At 39.1% G+C, this 20592-nt stretch overlaps 1 protein-coding gene across 10 annotated transcripts in view; it reads right to left on the bottom strand.

Annotated features, from left to right (window-relative positions):
- Positions 1 to 20592, bottom strand: part of LOC109050388 (histone-lysine N-methyltransferase 2C-like) — a 140651-nt gene that overhangs the window by 39724 nt on the left and 80335 nt on the right. For 9 of the 10 annotated variants that reach the window (XR_006158534.1, XM_042752517.1, XM_042752518.1 and 6 more), the window contains exons 13-21: positions 18243 to 18350; positions 17299 to 18125; positions 13526 to 13645; positions 11514 to 11630; positions 9928 to 10032; positions 9673 to 9777; positions 3607 to 3788; positions 533 to 697; positions 209 to 318 (exon numbers count right to left, since the gene is read on the bottom strand). Coding sequence is in view for 9 of the 10 variants with exons in the window: in XM_042752517.1 (XP_042608451.1) it covers positions 209 to 318; positions 533 to 697; positions 3607 to 3788; positions 9673 to 9777; positions 9928 to 10032; positions 11514 to 11630; positions 13526 to 13645; positions 17299 to 18125; positions 18243 to 18350 (1839 nt within the window). In the remaining variant the exon portion in view is untranslated. The remainder of the gene's footprint in view (positions 1 to 208; positions 319 to 532; positions 698 to 3606; positions 3789 to 9672; positions 9778 to 9927; positions 10033 to 11513; positions 11631 to 13525; positions 13646 to 17298; positions 18126 to 18242; positions 18351 to 20592) is intronic. The other variant, XM_042752521.1, reaches the window with a different exon arrangement.

The following is a 20592-nucleotide window of genomic DNA, read 5'->3' as shown; positions in this document are numbered from 1 at the left end:
AAAGTTGCGATTAGGGCATTTTTGTTCAGCCACGCAGCAAAAATCTGATTTTTTGGCATATCCAAATCAAATCTGTTTAATTCTTTGTAGTTTGAACAAACAGATCGAGGCATGAAATCAATGTACAAACTCAATACAAACTACAAACACATACTGATTAAATGTGATTTTTGAAATTGTGAAAATTCCAGAAGTTTGTGGCTCTTACCAGGTGTGGATATGGTATGTGTTCTACATAGAGAGCAGTCAAAGCCCTCATCTGCTGCGCTCTCCACCTCTTCATCAGAGTTCAGCCCCTGACATGAGGCATGAACCCACCTGCAGACCAAACGTCATGATTAGACCACATTCACAACCAGTCATCCATTAAGAATAAGTCACAAAGCAAGCAAATATCACATGCTCAACGTGATGAATATTTTCCCCCATCAACACCTGCGTTTATTCATGTACTAATCTACTGCTGAGCCATTTCCCAGGATACATTTTTATTCTGCCGTTATGGCATTTGGCATGATGGAGTGCCACCCACCTGTCACACTGCCTGCACTGTAGGATGAGCTCTTCCTCTCTGTAGCTAAGCATGCACACGGGACAAACTGTGAGACTCGCACATGGACCGCATTGTGTGTAATTATTCTGCCACTCACAGCGCAGGCCAGGCGACGTGGCTCCACACTGAGTACACAATACACACCTGATGGAGAACAACACAGTTACACACCGATATAACATACATGAGTGTGCAAATAGACATTATCTCAGACACACACACTTTTAATCATAAATGTCTAAATCCATCCTTTTACACTTATTTTGTGGCCTTTCTGTGAATGGACATGCCTCTTGTTTGCACAGGCTTAGCATTGACTGCACTGCCTTAAAAATAAATATTTAAATCGCTCCATTCCATGTAAAGCTCCGACTGAATGCGTCACAATGCAATGCAAACCCAGCTCTGTTTGAATGAGGATTACATGTGACATCACAGCAAATATTTAGGAAATCCCTTTCGATCTTGTTTGAAAACAGCTGCTAAAGATCAAGAGAGTGTTAGATGGGTAGAGAGAGAGAGAGAGAGAGAGAGAGAGAGAGAGAGAGAGAGAGAGAGAGAGAGAGAGAAAAGAGATATGAAGCTAACAAAGAGGTAGTGCTAAAGCACTGAGAGCTGTAGCGAGATTTAAATGAAATAAATTGACATGGCATCTGTAAAGAAAATGTTATGTAATAAAGGTTAAATTTCACCTCAAAATCAAAAGACAGCACTAAAAACTGTATTTTGCATAAAGAAACTGAAGGGATGATTAGGATCAAGATGTTATGAAATACTTTTTTAGGAAAATTAAGTAATAAGAACCATTAATTTTCTTCTCAAATTAGTCAACATGACTAATGCACTATATTACAGGTGTTCTTAGAAGCTTTCTATGAGAAACAGTTCAAATTCAGCTTGTTATTTACATCATTTACATATTAGTGTCATTCATTCATTCATTTATTCATTCAATGTTCTGGAATCAAAGACTTGTGAATCATATTTTCTAAATATTAATTTTCAAGCTATTGTAGCTAGAGGCCACCCGATAGTGGATTTTGCTGATACCGATAGCTAGGTTGGACCACACTGGCCGATACCGATTAACTAACTGATAGTTTTTAAAATGGATACTGAACAAAAACTAAAATAGTGCTTTATTTACAAAAAAAAAAAAAAAAAAAAAAACTGTACTGAACCATACTACTACTAGAAGTAGTAATAATAATAAAAGTAATAATAATAATACTAATAACAGTAATAGTAATAGTAAATGTTGAAATTACCACACTCTAATAGGGCCCTATGAAATTTGTTTAATTTTTTCATTAATTCCATTTTTATATATTATTTATTTTCTCCTCTCCTTTTTAATAGTTAAATTGAAGTTTATTAATCATAAAGCCAGTCTAATTAATTAAAATCATGAAACTTATAAATTTTCACATCAATTTAATAACATTTTAACAAAAATTACACGTTTAGGGCCCTACAAAATGTTTTATTTTTTCTCACCATATTTTTTATTGTTACCAAATTCTGTTTTAGCAGGTCTAATTATTTGAACGCATAAAACAACTTAATTTGTTTCTTAAAGAAGCCTAATGATTTTTTTCCCCTCAAAAATTCTGTATTTAAATTTTTATTGTTATCAAATCAACGCATGAAATATTAATTTCATTTATCTTTTAATTACTGAAATTCAGGCAAACTTTTTTTGGCAAACAAAGGGGATTTACTATTAAAATTAAAGAAATGTTGTGTGATTATTCCTTAAAAAATAATGTGTTTCATTTTAGTAGTAGTAGTAGGCTATGTACATTCTGCTGAACAACAGACTTCAAACCGGACTTTTATTTTGACGGGTTGCCGTGAATACCTTTACAATTCTGTGCATATGATATGATGCTTTTGCTCAAATCAAACGGTCAAATGCTCATGAAGTGACACTCAGTTCTGGAGATGTTCTTCCTGTGTTCTCGTCCTCATTTAGTGAGACGGCAGACACTGAAATCACAGCGAGCGTCACTCTCGCTAAACTGTGAATTCCGTTTTATCAACGAATTCTGCGATTCCGTCCGCGTTTTCCGCATCACGGAAAACATAGGGCCCCTACAATTATACAAGCACAATGTATACTCTCACACTTTAACTGCTTCTATCCTTGAACTCTTACTGATTATCTAATCAAAATGAAAGAGCAGCACTGAGTCTAGGAGAACTCACCAGTATCACACACATCCGGACACGGCGGGTTCAACTCCAGCAGCGGTCTAAAACAGTTTATTTATTCACCAAATGGACACAAGTTTACTTCAATAATGAACAATGAGGCATAGATAAGTTTGAAGTTCAGTGTTTTAACGGAAACAGCGATCTATATTATAGCTCTATAAATGAAGCATACTGACTTTATTAGAGCCACAGAAAGACAAACATTTCAAAGAAAATGCTCAATATACAATTCATTATGTACTTTAACAACGATTCAGGCGAATATAATGTAATTTAACGGAAAACTATGTGAATGGTGCTCTGAGGCGCGGCAGGATTTTCTGTCAGATGCATTTAAAGCCGGGTCTGAAGTTTCTCGCTCTGTTTAGCATGCAGCATCACGTGTCTAAACAAACAGCACATGCTGTGAGTGATTCAACCACTAGAGGCCGTTCTCACACTGTATAATGAAAACAGACCCTTCTCAGCAGCTCCAGCAATGGACGCAACACGGAAAACTATCGGCATGGAATTTTGACGATAACCGATTGTTCCAGCAATCAACTATCGGTGCTGATTAATCTGCAAAACCGATACATAGGTCGACCTCTAATTGTAGCTCCATACACAAATATCACTCTCCAAACTGCATATTCAAACTGACAGGTCACATTCATTTAATACATGCAAGAAAAACAATGTATTAATTTATGAGATTAATACGGGCTTGCAAATATTCTTGATGGTTAAAAAAAAATGATAAAGATGAAGACAGAACTATGAAAGTACAAACTGGGCTATGGTCCAATGATGTATCTAATTTTAGTGAAGAATTCTGTTTGTGTGTGTGTACATACCACTTGCACTTCCAGCTGCCTTTGGGTACATTCTGCAGTGGTGGGTCCAGACAGTATGTGTGGTAGCTAATGTCACAATCATCACAGAGCAGCAAGCGCCCGGGGTCACTGGCCTGCCCACATGCCTCACACACTGTGCACTCCAGACAGCGCCAGCCTTTACTCAACACCACTTTTGTGATCTAAAACACACACACACATACACACTTGAGGTCAAAGGACACAGGTCAAGCACTAGTTTAAAGGGCAGGAGGATTATATATTTAGCAGGCTATAATCTGGATGGATATAAGAAACACAAAGAACACAGCCTTAAGATGTCACTGGAGTGAGAGGTATTTGTCAGAAGGATTTGCTGGCATTTATAGATCAATGTATGTGGGTGGTGATAAATCAATCCAACCACATCATCCTGTACTAACAAATTTGTCCAGTCCGCCTGCTGTTCACTAGCACCTCTGGGTTAATACTCTATTGGGGAAAGTGGCAATTTGATGCATTTTAATGAAGGAAAATTTCCAGAAATGCTAGACATGACAATCTGATAACCCTATTTGAACATGCAGAGTGTCAGTTTGAACAGTATAGTTAAAATAAAAACTGTCATTAACGCTGCCACATCTTTCCAAACGATATGATTTTTAGTGCTTCATGAAGCATAACAGAGTTGTTCATGCTATGTTTTTTTTTTTATACATAGTGACCAGGGGCTGTCAAACTCCAAAAGACCACCATGAAAGTAGTCCATAATTCATCAGGTATATTCAAATTTCAAATTATAGGGTTAGTTCATCCAAAAAATGAAAGATCTGAGAGATTTCTGTGCCTCCATTAAAAGTCCACAGAACCAAAACTCGAAGCTTCAAAAAAATCCATATCAATCGAGCAGTTTAATTCAAGTCTTCTGAAGAAACACAATTACTTTATATGATGAACACATTTATTTAGGCTTTTTATGCACATTGATCAATGCACTTACATAGAGCACATCAAAACAGAAGCTCACCTGTACTTGCTTGGCATGAGAACGATGAGATTTGCACGGTTGAGCTGGTGTTGACCATTTTTTTAGGTGCTCTACGTGCATGCATCGGCAAATGTTTGACAAAAGCCTAAATGAAATCTCTTAATAATATAAAGTAATTGTGTCTGTTCAGAAAATGTTAGGTTACTACCGTAACTCCGGTTCTCTGACAACATGAATTGAGGTATCTCACTATGGGAATGCCCCAGGCGTGAACGATTGTGGAAGCACCAATGACACCACGTCTGCCAACCATGGCAGACCAATTGCTGCAGTGATCATGGAGTCCCGCCTTCCTGTTTATAAACCGCAGCTACCTGCTGTCTCGTCATTCTCCGCATATCTTTTCTCCATGCGGGACAGGCAAGGAGGGCAATATTGTGAAATACCTCACTTCATGTTATCAGAGAACCAGGGTTACGGTAGTAACCTAAAGTTCTCTTTCTAACATTCATTTGATATCTCACTATGGGATATAGGCAACTTCCTTATTGCTGATATGCTGATGAAGCAGACAAAATGACAGGAGGTTCGCGCTACTTCACATTATCAGCTTCTTCGCTAACATGTGAAGTTTGCGAGAGCGTAAGCCTCCCTGCCGATTTATATAGGCTATCATCGTTGTATTGTCCTTTCTGACCAATACGTGATGATTTTTGAGAAATTGCACAAAATGTCTCAGAGCCAGAAATACTGTCAGTAGCTCTAGAAAATGTATGTGTTCTTCCCTCGGTGCCAGACACCAAACACCTCGAACTGTTCTGCATTCGAACACAGCTCCCCAGCCCGTGAGGGAGGCATCTGTCGGCACCACTTTCCTTGAAAAGACCGGACGCAGAGGATGTCCTGTTCTGAGAAATGATGTAGTTCTCCAGTGGCGGAGAGCGTTCATGCATTCTGGTGAGACTGAGATGGCTCTTGGAGCAGATGCCCTGTGACGTCGCACAGTTTTGAAATTCCCTCATTCGCAGTTGTCCCAGAGGGACCATTAACGTCTCTCCAGATGAGATACCAGTGTATTTGTATTGACCACAACTTGGTGCGGAGACAGTGCACACACGAGCAGGTCGTCTAGATAAGACAAGACTCTGACTCCCATATTCCTTAACGGAGTACGAGCCCCCTCTAAACTTTTGGTAAAAATTCTCAGTGCTAGGGAGAGGCCAGAGGGAATTTTCGCATACTCGTATGATGTATTTTGATATGCGAATTTCAGATATTTCCTGTGCGCAGGAAAGAGATCTATTAAAATATGCGTCCTGGAGATCTACTGAGGTGAAACAGTCCTCCTGACAAATATTTTGATACAATGTTTTGAGTGAAAGCATTTTGAACTTGTTCTTTCTGAGGTGATTGTTGAGGGCTCAGAAATCCAGAATGGGACAGAGACCTCCCCCTCTCTTGTGAATCACAAAAGGGTTAGCTGAACCAATGTTTCACTGCTGTTGCTGCGTACGACGGTTTCGGTTTCACAAACCCGGGTCTTGTCTGCACGTTGTTGCGGCGGGTGGGAAAGCTGATAATCAGACTGACCTACTTTCCCCGAGGGTCTGAAACTTGGACTGGCTCTGACAATAAGGCCGAGCCACCGGCTTTCTTGGGAGACAAACCTTGAATGCTTCCCCTTCCCTCTTCCGTAGATCGCATTGTTGCCGCATCGCTGTAACAGTCACTGTTACAGAGCTTTTGGATCGATGGGGCATCCAAAAACTACAATTTCTCTTTCTCAGAGAGTCCGGACAAGCTCAGCCACAGCGATCTCTCTCCCACAACTGCCAAACCCATGCTGTGTCCGCAACTTTGCATGGCTCCGCCAGATGTACGTAGGTTTAAATTTGCGATGACACATATCTCCTCCCAGAGCACTGAGTTGGGAGATCAGGAGTCCAGTTGATGACCCATTTTCTCAAAAAGGTCGGCTTGATAGGCCACGTGGAGAGATGTCGCGTTCAAAGCGCGAACCACCAACGTGGAGGATTTGTAAATCTTCTGGAAAACAGAGGCAGAAAAGTGTTCTGTTTTCCCTGGCAGCGAGGCATCTTCAGGGAGCTGCGTTGTGGCTTGGGAGTATATGCTTTGCCACAGACACTTCCACAGGGGGAGGATCTGCCATCCCTAAATCCCCCATTCCCCTATACGTCCAGTCTCGAGAAGCCCTTGACGGGAACCTGATGCGAAATATGCTTATCCCAAAACCTTTTTATTTTTGCAACGCAAGCTGGGACGGCCGGTATAAATTGTCTCACTGGTGACGGGAGCCTTTTCCCATCGTAGAGGTCTCTATCAGCCCCTTTCCCTGCCAGTTGGGATGGCCAATCGATGGACAGCTTAGCCGCAGCCCTACGACTGACCTCCAGCAGATCTCGGAGGGAGAATGGCATCCTCGTGGTCATCATCCTCATCTTTGAGGATGGTCGACAGTACCTCGCCATCATCGTCTTCCTCTCCCAGTAAAGGATCTTCAAACAGCGAGGGAAGAACTGGTGACACACTATCCATCATATCTCCCCACAAGCTTGAGGTCTGTGGACACTCCATGGGTTCCTCTCTGGGTTGAGCAGAGAGGCATGGGTCATACCTTCCTGTGGCTGCCACTCTGAGTGTCCTTTCTTGGTTTTTTGTCGAGAAAGTCGTGCAGTGAGGGCAGCCCTCGAGGTTGGATAGTGCTGCCTGAGCGTGTTTAGCACCCAGGCAGGAGATGGAGAGACCATGAGAATCCTTGGCCGAAATCCATGCTCCACAAACGTAAGGATGAGGAGGACGGCCTTTGCGTTTGGGACATTACCTTGCAGCGTCGTCTGTAAATTGTTGAGCAATAATTCCCAAAGTCTGTTTAGGACAGCTTCTGAAAATATTCCACAGGAAAGTGAGTGAGAATGACGAGACAGCAGGTATTATATACAAGTAGTTTATATACAAGGAGGCAAGACTCCCTGATTGCTGCAGCAATTGGTCTGCTGTGGTTGGCAGACATGGTGTCACTGTTGCCTCCATAATCGGTCACACCTGGGGCGTTCCCATAGTGAGATACCAAACGAATATTAGAAAGAGAACTATGAATAAACCGTTAAATTCATATGAATTGCTTTTACGATGCCTTTTCAAATTTGTTGAATCTCAAAATGTTGGTTGTGTGGATTTTCAAATAGAGGGACCGAAATCTATGCAGTTTCATTTCATCTTCATTTGTGTTTCGAAGATGAACAAAAGTCTTTTGGGATTGGAAAGACATGAGGGTAAAAAAATAAATACAGAATTTTTGCATTAACTAACCCTTTAAGTCGTTACTTAATTACTACAGCCCTTAATCTCATTAAAACTTGCATACATTCCAACATGGTACATTACTGTGTGTTGCACCAGGTTTGAAAATGAAAAATGATCAGTCATGAAACACTATCAGAACCAATGACATTTAATGATTTATAATTCCAGTCTGTTCACCAAACAAAGCAATTTTTTGGCTTTAGAAGACTACTATTTGTATGGACCACATTTATAGCTTTTGGAGCTTGACAGTAAATCCTCACCCACTTTCATTGTATGGACAAAATAACATTATATCCATTGCATTAAATGGAAAAATGGATTTAGAACAACATGAGGGTGACTTAATAGCAGAATTTTCATCAATTATCTTTAAATAAATGTCCTTGTTCTGTTATCTGGGATAAGAGCAATTATCTTCAGCAGCTGTGACTGTTAATAGTCAGCTGCTTGCACAGACCAATGGATGATTGAATGAGAGGCAGACGGCTCTTTCACAGGTGCTGGTTTTAGACATCAGAATGCATGACACCTGGTGATGGCATTTGGCTGTTGGATATTGGATTAAAAAAAATTATACATATATATATATATATATATATATATATATATATATATATATATATATATATATATATATATATATATATACATACACACACGAATACGTTTAAGTTGTGCACATTTATGAAATCTATATTTCCGTGCTCTACATTCTGATGGGACAAATCATGTTTGAATCTGTTGTAAAATAGCTGATAAATGTGCACCTGTGAATATCTATGAGCTGAATTCTATATTAATGTAATAAGCTGCAACAAAACAAGAAAGAACTGTATGTTGCTTGGCAACCTTAAACACCCTGCAGATTAGCTAATGAACTACTTTATGGATTCCCAACAAGGGGTACACGTTCCCTCAGGTGGCACTTAAGCAGATTCAAGGGGGTAAAAAAAAGGAAAGGAAAAGGAAAAGAAATTGCGATTTAAAAATATAATCATTTAATTGCATTGCTTTTTTGGTAGGGAAAACCTTAAGGATATTACGTATAATATGAGTTTTAAGGAAATTTTTTTGGCTTGGTTTTGATGAAGTGATATTTGAACCTTACTGATGGAGTTTGCAGGGACAACACGAAACTATATTACCGTGTTTAATATTATTAATACATTTATAGATCACTAGTGTTTTTATCATAATGTTAATGCTGCCATTTTAAACACTTAATAAGCCACTCTCCATGACCAACAATCACGTTAATGCACCGCCACTTGAGGTTTATTACTTTACTTGTTCTTAATCAGACCCACACTCAATCTGTGTGTGTAGAACTCCACATTAATCTCAGCAGATTTCAAAACCTGCACTGGAAATGTAGAGAAAAAAAAATCAGTAGAATCCATCTGGGCCTCTTGTATTAAGTGAAGATCAGGAAGTTTCTCTACTTGGCATATCTCAAACCGCTGAGAGATACCAAAAGAACCCTGATGTATTCTTCTGTCACTGGTGTCTTTACATGATAAAGATCTCTGCTTTAGTCTATCAACATAAGACACGGCCTTCATAGTGTGCTTCATAATCCTCTTAACATTTTACTCATTACCCTCAGGCTGCTTTCATCCAGGTCCTCTCACACACTGACCTGCCACATTTATCTCACACACCATTAACGTTCACTCCAGATAAAAGCAGCTCATAATTCACACCATTACATCTCATGAACGGTGCTGGTGAACAGGGTCAGTTGTGATTGATTTGGGGGGGGGGGTTCTTACCTTAATATTGACGCAAAAGGGGTGGTAGCACTGGCCGCACTGGGAACAGGCTAACAATCTGCCCTCAGCACCCTGACCGAAGCTTCCACACACCACACACATGTCCTGAAGACACAAGAGAGAACAGACATCCACCCGTGAAGTTAATTCTCACACCCATGCTAATATAAAGTTAATCTAATTCTCACATTTTAAAGAGCAGGATCATGTGTCCGTGAAGTGTTTTCACTTTTGACTTTGAACTCATATACTTACTTGTTTAAGTGTGAAAGAGTCAGAGGTGGAGAACAGGACTACAGTGTTGTGCATGGAGGTCTCCTCCTCTTCTTTTACCACATATGGGGAATCCATTAAGCTCACCTGTAACAGAGCACATGACATCGGTTTACATTTGCTCAGATCACATCCGGCTGTTTCTAACATATTACTATACTGTTTGTCTAATGACATCATAGTTGTTTCTGGAAATTTTTCAATGCAATCATGCAACTGAAAATGTAATACACACAGAAACAAAAAAAAAAAAATAAATTGCAATTAAGTATATTTTTCCACACAGTTTAGCACTAACACTTGTTAGTTTTTACCAGTTGCTGTTAGGATATTATAGCAGTAGTTTTTAACCATTGCATACAATGGGCCCAGCTTGTCTTAAAGGGAAAATTCTGCCATCAATTACTTAATTATTAATTACAAAACCATAAGACTTTTGTTTATCTTCAAAATATTCCCTTTTTTTCAAAACTTGAGAGATTTCTTTTCACACATAAACAATGACAAACACTGTATATAGAACACTTCAAATATGGTAAATGGAAGTTAAAACATACTTGCTCGAAGCATGAGTACAAATCTAATTGCTTCTTGTAGGAGCTCATACATGCTTGCATAACAAGCAAGAACAAACATCACTAGTTCTCGTGCATCAAGTAAGTACGGTTGAGCTGCAATTGACCAAATTTCATGTGTTACATGTATGTGTTGATAAATGATTTATTTTGATTTTGATTTTTTGTTTTACTTGATTTATTTGTATTACTTTTACAATGTCTTCAACAATTTGAAGCTTTAAAGATATGGTGAAAATGGACTGACATCTCTCAGGTTTAAACAGAACTATCTTTGTGTTTTGAAGATGAATAAAAGTGTTAGGGGTTTGGAACAACAAAAGGGTGAGTAATTGATGTCAATTTTAATTTCTGGGTGAACTATCCCTTTAAGCTCACAATGCACCGTAAAGTAGGCTTTGTTTGCAGTGTTGGTTCTGCAAAGCAGGGTCATGTTTCTTACATGTGCAATGTGAATGTTGTATTTATATTATATTATTATTTATTTTGTGTTAATATAATCTAGATTACAAAATATGCAGAATGTATTCAATTTATAGATTAGGGGAAAGTAACACTGCTTTGTTTAGCTGGTGTAATGGGCTTTATTGATATGGATAGTTTACATTTAAAGTTTGTCGTAGTGAAAATTCACACTCAGTGCGAATAGGCCTTTACATGACAATTTACTGTGGTATTGGACTGTAATGAGACTGGCTGACAAATTTAAGACAGCATCTTCATTGTGTGTGTAGACTACAGGATGGCTGCTGAGTACAAAATTGCCTATTTTATCATATTGGCAGCCAAGTACATGCTGGCTCAATCTCCCCCATCACAAGTCGTTTGTGTTGGGGAAAATGTCAGCATTTGCTATTTTGAAAAGGCCATTTTGGGCCGGGAACTGCTGTTGAAGCTCTGCTGAGCGTGAGTGCATTTCTCAGGCTTTAATGTGAACATTAAGCACATCTGAGCACTGTTTTATTTATGCTTGTAGAGGTGGGGGCTTCATACCCCAGGGGTCACCACAGGGCTGCTCTCCATCTTTAGCCTGGAGCGTCCCCTGCCACCTCTCCCAGACAGGTTAGCTCCCCTGGGTCGCCGCCTTCCAGGAAAGCCAGATCCACGACCCTAGCAGACAGAGATAGAGAGAACGGATGTTATTTAATTTCTCTTATGGCACACTTTGGGAAACTGAGTGTGAATGTATAGTACTAATAGGCAAATAGTCATAGCCAACAGGGTGATACAGACGATATATATCAAATACTGTTTTGTTGGTGAAATAAAATAAACCAACATTGGAATATGACAATGACTTTAATGTGCTTCATATCTGGCCATTAAGTTTCCTACAGACCGTGATTGCAGGCCAGTTTTGTGTCTGCTCATTACATTATAATGGAATCGCTGAATTAAACCTCATAAAAAATGTTAAAAGAGTTAGTTTGATTTACTTGTACAAATGAGCTTTTTTGTTGTTGTTGTATCATCACTCAGAAATGTTCACTGAAGAAAAAAAAAAAAACCCACCACACTTTCTCGCACTCAAATCAGATTTTTTTTTAATTATTTAATTTTATTTTTATTCAAGTCATCTGTGGATTATTTTCAACTAGAGTTTTACACCCTAAATCAAGATAAAACAATTATTAACAGCATTTAAAAAAATAACAGTTACTCTTTAACATTACAGATTTTTTTGCCTTTTTATTACATTTTACAAAAAAAAAAAAAAATTGCTGTCATTCATTGCACTAAAATTAGCTATTTTGCCCAGCTCACATAGAAATCCACACATATTATTCTCTAACAGCAAATGGTAATATTGCTTGGCTGATTTCATTGAAAATGGTTCTGCTGTTTAGGAGAAGTAATTACCTGAATCCACCTATAACCTACGTTGACATGGTGGAAAACTTTCTGGAAGGCACCAAACCTTTTGCATCTGTGTTTGTGATACAAACTCATCCATCCATCCCAAGACCTGACCCTCTGAGGTTCAGCCCACCTCCCTGAACACTACACTGACTTACAGATCACATTTCAGGCCAGGCTTCTGCCAACTCGCCCTGCTTCTGAAGGTGTCACGTTGCGTTTGCATCGAGGCTGAAGCTCTGGCCCAATTCCCACTTCCTCCCAGGTAATTACCTCACTGTAGCCAAGCAGCACTACTCAGACAGGAGACGTCAACTTCATTTAGAGAGATTGCCTAAGGAAGCCTGGCACACTCTGTCGCCTTTACAGTCGGAGTTTAATTTGTGCAGAAATGAATTATGGAAAGGGAAAAAATAGACAAGGCTTAAAGAAGGCACTCCTCTAAATCTGCTCGAGTGCAGCCACAGAGAAGAACAGCAATTCTGATGAGATACTGCTGCAATGGGAAGGACGCAATTCGGGTGTCTCATGCACATGCATTTGTAGATATGTGCAGGGTTTGTTATATGAACATGCTATCATATGAAATATTCATTAGATCAATATACAATGTGAACATGGAAATGTGCAATGGATAACAACATAAAACAGTAAATCAAAGCATTAACCTTTGTAATGTGATGCATTTCAGAGTTAAACTGAATATTCAGTAATTGATAACGAGGGATGAGGCCTGTATTTGTCTATCAGGTCTTCAGTGAATTATGAGGGGACTGGTTCTTGGATAAACCTGGTCGCATGGCCTTGTTTATGTCAGCACATGATTATGACATTATGAAAACTTTTTTTTAAAGCAACAGGCACTGATGAATCATGACCAGGGAATTTTATAGTCACATTTATAGTTGTACATTATAACAACCCTCTTTCAGTGCATCCCTGATTCCAAAAATCAGTAACCTTTTTATACGTTTTTGAGCAACAACAACCACAGAGTCATACTCACTTGTGTTTTTCACCCATAATTCCTGTACCATTTTTGAGTTTACTTTCTAGACTTATCCAGCTGATGCTTTATGACCCACACCCACCTTAAAAGCTCAGTCCCCTGCAGAGCCCAAACCCTTCAACACCCTCCCCTCATTTACCAATCTCATGGTCCAGATGGGCAGCCCGTGATGCGGCCTGGTCTTAGGGCTGTCCCAGGCGTCCGATCGCTCTGGAGACCAGGAGGGCGAGCTCATTGCGCTACGGTTACTCCATGCACCCTGAGGTAAAGTGGCGGAGAAGAGACGGAGGTGGAGGGTACATTGGTGATGAGGGGTGACAAAATGCAGCAACAATAAATGTGAAGCCAGCAACAAGAACACAGCATGTCAAATGAATGCAATACTTCTACACAAATGCATCATATGAAGCCAATACAGTGAAATATTAAGTTTGGGACAAATTCCTGAAACATGACGGAATTATATTTTCTGTTTTAAGAAAAGCAATGAGTATTTGCTTTGAGCGAGTTTCAATTTGTAGGGAAGTCTGCTAAATTCCCTTACAAACAGAAAAAAAAAAAAAAAACACATGAGGATCTGCGTTATAAAGCATCATTATGCCTCCATGGAAACAACCTTGTTTATTTGTTTGCACTAAACAAGCCTGATCGTGTCAGCATGACAACAAGCAGCTCTTTGAGATAAACAGAGAATTTCATAAAGCACAAAGCATCATGGGGAGCATTTAGCCTGTTTAACGAGCTAATGAGGGTTAGTCCGTATAATTACAATGCATAACACAATCACTGCAAGGCAGTTTTTGTTTTACAAAATGATTTTTTTTTTCTAAATTATAAATAATAAATAGCAGCCGTGAGTTGGTTGCCTTTTTTTCCTGTCATGTATCGTTTTGTCCCAAACCACTACTTTAAATTCATGTCTGAGATTCAATACAACTTCATGTCTCTGGATAACAGCGTCATATGCTGTTGATTACCTGACACAATAATATTGTTCCATAATATTGCAGAGAGAAAAAAAAAGCCTTTCCATAATTTTTGCTTTAACATTATTTTCTGTGGTAATCAACAAATTCCTGATGTAGACAGAGCATAACTTGCATTGAACTCAGAACACTGCTTCCTAATAAAATAAAAGTACTTAATGAAACAAATGACCATTCCTTAGGCACAAGACCCAAGATTTGTTATTACAGATTAAAAAGAAAGAAAGAAAGAAAGAAAGAAAGAAAGAAAGAAAGAAAGAAAATAATAGCTCTCCTTAAACATTAAAGTATGAGTTTGGAGGCAGGCAACTGAGGAACAAACAAATATTATCATGCCAACATGCCTGTGAATAAAGACAGCAAAACAAACAAATAATAAAATCTGACTAAGTATTGACAATAAGAAAAAAATCATGGTGTTGACATTAGTGATGTCTTAAATAGCTTACTGACAGCCATGCAATGTTAGTTCGGTAAGAGTATGCTGAGGAAGAAGCATATCTTCATACTGAATTTCCAGCTCTGAGTCTTTTCAAAATAAACAAATACAGTACAAATGTTAAATAAATGGAGAGGTGAACACTTTTAGCTTATATGATAGGCGCACAACAGACACTTTACCAAGACATATGTGGTAATATGAAATCTTTTTCAGCCAAGAGATACATATTTCCAAATGAAAACTCAAGCTAATCCCTATAGGACTCTGAAACTTCTACAGAATTCAGAGCGTAAGGCATGCCTGATCGTCTCTGAAGAGAATCAGCGGGTGTTACTTCAAGAAAACGATGAAACGCTAGAAGCTCATTTGCACTACAAAACGAAATCTCTTTCTCTCTCATACGTGCACACAGAATAACACAGGGGCGTGCACATACTCATGAACGCACTTTTACACAGCAAACCGGAAATCTCAGTTGGAGCCAATGACAGCTGCCCACCCTTTAAATTACACTGAGCCCAGATGGCGCATACTCCACAGAGAAAAGCGACCAGAGCCATAGCAACTAGCATATATAGACACATATACACTCTTCTAGTCATCCGATTTTACAAAAATAAAGTATATCCAAACACAACTGCTAAGCACGTTTTGTTAAACTGTCAAAGTGTTTACAGCCAGGTATCTGAAAAACTACATATCCCATTTAAATCTTACAGAAAGCACTTTGTCGCAAGCTAATTGTTTGGTATCCCACACATAAAATATCCCTAATACCTGACAGATATCACTGAATCAGATGTCCTGACATATTATATTAGACTGTTAAGAACCTATACTCTATAAAGATAAAAAGAGAATCAGGTTTTAGCCAATCAGTAACGCTCTCTCTCTGTGAAACATTTTAAGTTTTGCTGACATTGAGTTTACTGGCATTCTTTTGGAGAGCTGTGTTTTAATGACAGGATGTGTAGCGTAGGTTAGCAAAATAATAAAGTAAAAAAAACAGCTGTAATTGCTTACAGCACCTTTAAAGGGATAGTTCACCCAAAAATACAAATTTGGTCATCATTTACTAACCATCACATTGTTGACTTTCGCTCATCTTTCGGAAACACAATATAACATAAGATATTTTTAATATCCATATGTATCAACTGGTTCAATCCACATTTTTTTTCGAAGAGATGCAATCTATTGCTATAAAAACAGATTTAATTAAGGCTTTCATTAACATATATACACCGAACAACAAATACACAGAGTTCAAACTTGGTAAACCTGAAAGCTCAAACTTGCAAGACATGTGAGAAACAAACCACATTGGTTTTTGCGGAGACTAAAACATACTAGTTTCAGCCACAAAAAAAAAAAAAAAAAAACCTCATTGTTTCTCAACCGTCAAGTAAGCACGATTAATCCTCAGTTTACCATATTTGGCATGGTCTATGTATGTGCGTCAAACTGCCTAAAATGAATCTGCTCATCAAATAAAGAGATAGAAAAATTTGGAGTAAACCATTGAAATTCTGTCTTTATGAACACTTTGAAAAAAAGTTGCGGTTACGTGGATTTTCAAATAGAGGGACATAAATCTTTTTTCATTTAAAATAAAATTTTCATTAAAAATATTTTATTTGTGTCTTAAGAATATGGATGAGGTAAGTAACTGATGACAGGTTTCTCATTCCTGGGTGAACTTAACTCTTATGCTTGGCATTGCCAGCATTCACTCCTGCATTTGCGTACTCGTATAGACTATATATCGTGCCTAAGCCCCACTGGGAGCTGCGTATGATCTGCCAATCAGATCAGTGATACTAAAAGCATTCCCAAAGTGAAATGCCAAGGTTTGCACCAGAGAGACAGGAATGAACACACTCTAATCTTTGTTTCGAAGAATGCTTAGATTAATTGCACTTTGAAGTTTACTCTACTGGGCACAAAGACACTGCAATGTCAGGATTAATTTAGATTTATGACAAGTTAGAAGGTCCTAAAAAGGAGTTCTCAGCATCCTCCCTGCTCCAGAGCTCAAAGGGGAAATGGGTTTGTGCTGTGCTTTCCAGCTCAGTGAGCAGTTATCCGAATTACACACCTCCAAAAAGACTCCTTTATGTTCCACTAGCATAAACCCCTGCCTCTGGAGCCAACTCCCAGCCCCCTCTCTCCCGGAATACTGTGAGTGATGTATTTGAGAAGGGCAGTGGGGGGGATTGGGAGGCAGGAGAGAGAGCAGGAAAAAGAATGAGTGAGCGAAGCAGAGACTGAGCCAGAGAGAGCACAGTAAGAGCCTTTCCATGTTAATTAATACACGCTACGCTCTGGCACTAATCAATGTGACGAAGGAACATGGAGAGCAAAGGAGTAATTACTGTGTGGCTGAAAACTGTGGATCACAGATAGAATCGGTGTCCTAAAGAGACCGAAGGAAAACCAGGAGCCAAGCAGCAAGAAAGAAAGGCCAAAAAACTGGAGTTTTACCTGCTTTACCCTTGGCCTTCCTGGAGAGAACTTCCTTTTTGAGATGGCTGGCTTTCCCATACCTATCTTGGGCGTATGGGGGAAGAAGTTGGTGTTGGAAACACTGGGGCTGTATCCAGCCAGATTCAGGCCATGGGTAGGCGTCTGGCTTTGAGACGTCTCCCTCGGTGAGGCTTCAGTGGAAAATGGGGACTGGGTCAACTTGGTTGAGCCCTCGGGGGACAGTCCTGGGGAATGCTTCAAGACGAGGCTCTTACCCTCAACGGGAGAGCTGAAACTTGAGAAACTGTGGTCGCTGACAGGTGTAGTGTCCATTTCCACAGTAGGACTGCACTCTGCAATCAGTGGGACACTATCAGGCTCAGGCAAAATACAAGTGACTTCAGGATCTGCCACCTTCTCCTCTTCGTGCTCTTGTTTGTCTTGCTCCTGTCCCTGCTCAATTTCCACAACAACACTCTGGGATTCTGGGACATCTGTTGTACTTTCATCCTTTATGCTGGAGGGGTCTGAGGGACAGACATCCATTGGTTCTTCCTCTTGTGCTCGAGAGTGTTTGGGGGAAGTTTCTTTGGTTGGCAAAGCAGGAAGAGCTTTTGAAGCCTCTGCTTCAGGTTCATCCTCTGTTGTATCAGGCATCTTATCCTCCGTTTCCTTCCCCATTTCCAAAGCACCAATGAGACTGTGCTCCTGGTTATGGTCTTCAGTAGTGGAAGAGGCCTGAAAGGAGAGGGAGGGTACACCCACTAAAGTGGATGTGCACGGAGGAGGCTCGGAACCCTCTGTCAGAGTGACAGTAACCTGGATCTCCTGGGAAGGTTCAGCAGCTGTGCAAAAAAACAAAAACAAAAAAAAAGGCATCTGTGGCTACAAAAAAAACACATTAATATAAAACATTATGCACACTTCATGGACACGATTATCTGACTAAAAGAAAGACTTACATGACAGGAACTCTTCTGGTAATGTAGGAAGTGGACTAGCACTGGCCTCTGGGTCCAACGCCACTTCCTCCTCAGCCTCATTTACTTCCTCAACAGCCATGAAGCCATCTGGATAGGAAAGGGAAGTGTTGAGTTGCCAAAAGAAAAAACTGACTAACTATTTACTATGCTCAACATCCATAAGGATCAATGAAATGAGGTTAATTTTTTTCTATTTAATTTATAAAAAAATATATAAAGACATTACATACTTTAAGGGACATGAAAGTGCCTCTGAAGCAAGCTCTCATTAAAACAATGAAAATCATTAAAAGAATCTCTTATTTATGAAGTTTAGTTGGCATAATCTTTTAATAATATTTTCTTAGAAACAAACAATGTGTACATTCACATGTATTCAAGGTGTTAGGAAAACATTATTACCTTTTATACTGATGACATTTTTAGAGTCATTATAGTTAAACTTTTGTTGAAAATTGTCTTTATCTTGGACCCTATTGTCATTGACTCACTGTTTTCCTGAATTAAAATAAATTGCTTGTGTTTGGTTGTCAGAACTCCAATTATCTTTGCTCAAACTGCATCGCAACATGCACCAAAGAATCTGACACACAGAACACTGGACCAACAGTTAGTAAACTATTCAAAATAATGAAACAGCAGGTCACCTGGAATCTTTATCTCCACACATATATGGTCAGAATACTTTTCTGAGACTTTTACATGACTTGTGTAACAGAACGGAACCGCTAACTTATTACATTTCCAACCTTCCTGAATCAACCTGGGGTTTAGAATATTACTCAAAGGGCAACCATTCAGATACCATTCATATGCTGATGTTTCTTCAACAACTTCAAAAAAATCTGAGAGATCTTGAGAGATTTTCAGTTTTAAGAACTTGAATATTACAGCTATATTCAAAGTGACCATTCACACTGTCAATCAGATGAGATGCAAATGATTTGAACTGCTTTGCTTTAACAGAACAACAATTTTGCAATCCTAAATCATAACTAAATACATAATTAGACATTTGGTCTCAATTAGTCTCAGCCTCAGACGTCACGCCCATGGACCATTGCCTAAACGTCTGATGCATATGGCACACAAAAGTGGACACACTTCAGGAGTTTCGAAGTCGTTGTCGGATTGGTTGAATTATACAGGATTTCCGTTACAAGTGTGTGTCGTGTTCTTTAAAGTTCTGCCTGGAAACAAAGATTCTGTGATGCCAAACCCCCTCACGAAAGAAGAAAGCCGTTGTGTTTTCAACTGTGACGACGAGCGCTTATCAGGATCAACTAAACAGTGGATTTTCAAAAGTATGTGAAAAATGTAAAGTTCCTTGCATAGAATCTTTAAAATACGTCCGAGAGTTTTACACACCATTCTGTTATTGTGGCGACATTTCCAAGACCCGAAACGTGATGATGAACGAAACAAACTGTGATTGGTTGTTTGACATGTTGGTGGACCTTGGCCAATGAAAGCTGCCATGAAATCCATGGCTACCCAAGACTAGGTCTCAATCAACATAGCATGACTGATCAGAGAATGAATAGGGCAACTAAAAAAAAAATCTACTATTATTCATCTGTATTTTTCTATATCCATCTGTATAAATCAATTTCAACAGTGCTCTATTTGCCCTCTCCTCCATCATACATTTATGCTTCCCTCACTCTGAACAGGGAACAGGAATACTTCAGCTGCCACTGCAGCCCATTGTGCCAGGCATCACCATGACAACATATTTACAAGCCCTGCTCTTGTTAGACACTGCTGAGATGGTCTCATACAGGGCACACAGAAATGAATAAACAAACACGAGCCATGCTCTGCACTCTTTTTAAACATTCACTCATACGCAAGACTTCAGAATAACTGTTAGAACAAAAACAAATGCCGTGTTCAAATGCCTTACATACGTATGATTTCAAACTTCGAATACATTTCCGCAACAACAAACTAAATTGATAGGCTGTAGGTTGAATGAATGAGAAGCCACTAAAACAAAACTATTACTACGTTTTGTTTTGCTGGTGTATTTACTGGATACCAACATTTTTTTCCCCTTTTTTAATCTGATCACGGGATTCTGTACTTTAGCCAATCAGAAAACTTGTATAAATAGCTGTTGATGTGTAAATGCTAATGGCTGTGATGTCACAGACATGACAATTTCATTATAAATCCTTTTCCTAGTTTAGTTTCAGTTAATTGCCTGAGGAGGAGCTTAAAGTGAATGATATAAAAAATTATTACATAGCATATCAACTTTATATTAAAGAGCAAGAAAATCCTATTTTGCATGACCACCTTTAAAACGTTGGCAATGTAAACCCTA

The sequence above is a fragment of the Cyprinus carpio genome, chromosome B24 (assembly GCF_018340385.1).
Source record: "Cyprinus carpio isolate SPL01 chromosome B24, ASM1834038v1, whole genome shotgun sequence".
NCBI classification, from domain to species: domain Eukaryota; kingdom Metazoa; phylum Chordata; class Actinopteri; order Cypriniformes; family Cyprinidae; genus Cyprinus; species Cyprinus carpio.
Note: the sequence above shows the minus strand (reverse complement) of the source record. Positions and strands in the feature narration are given on the sequence as shown.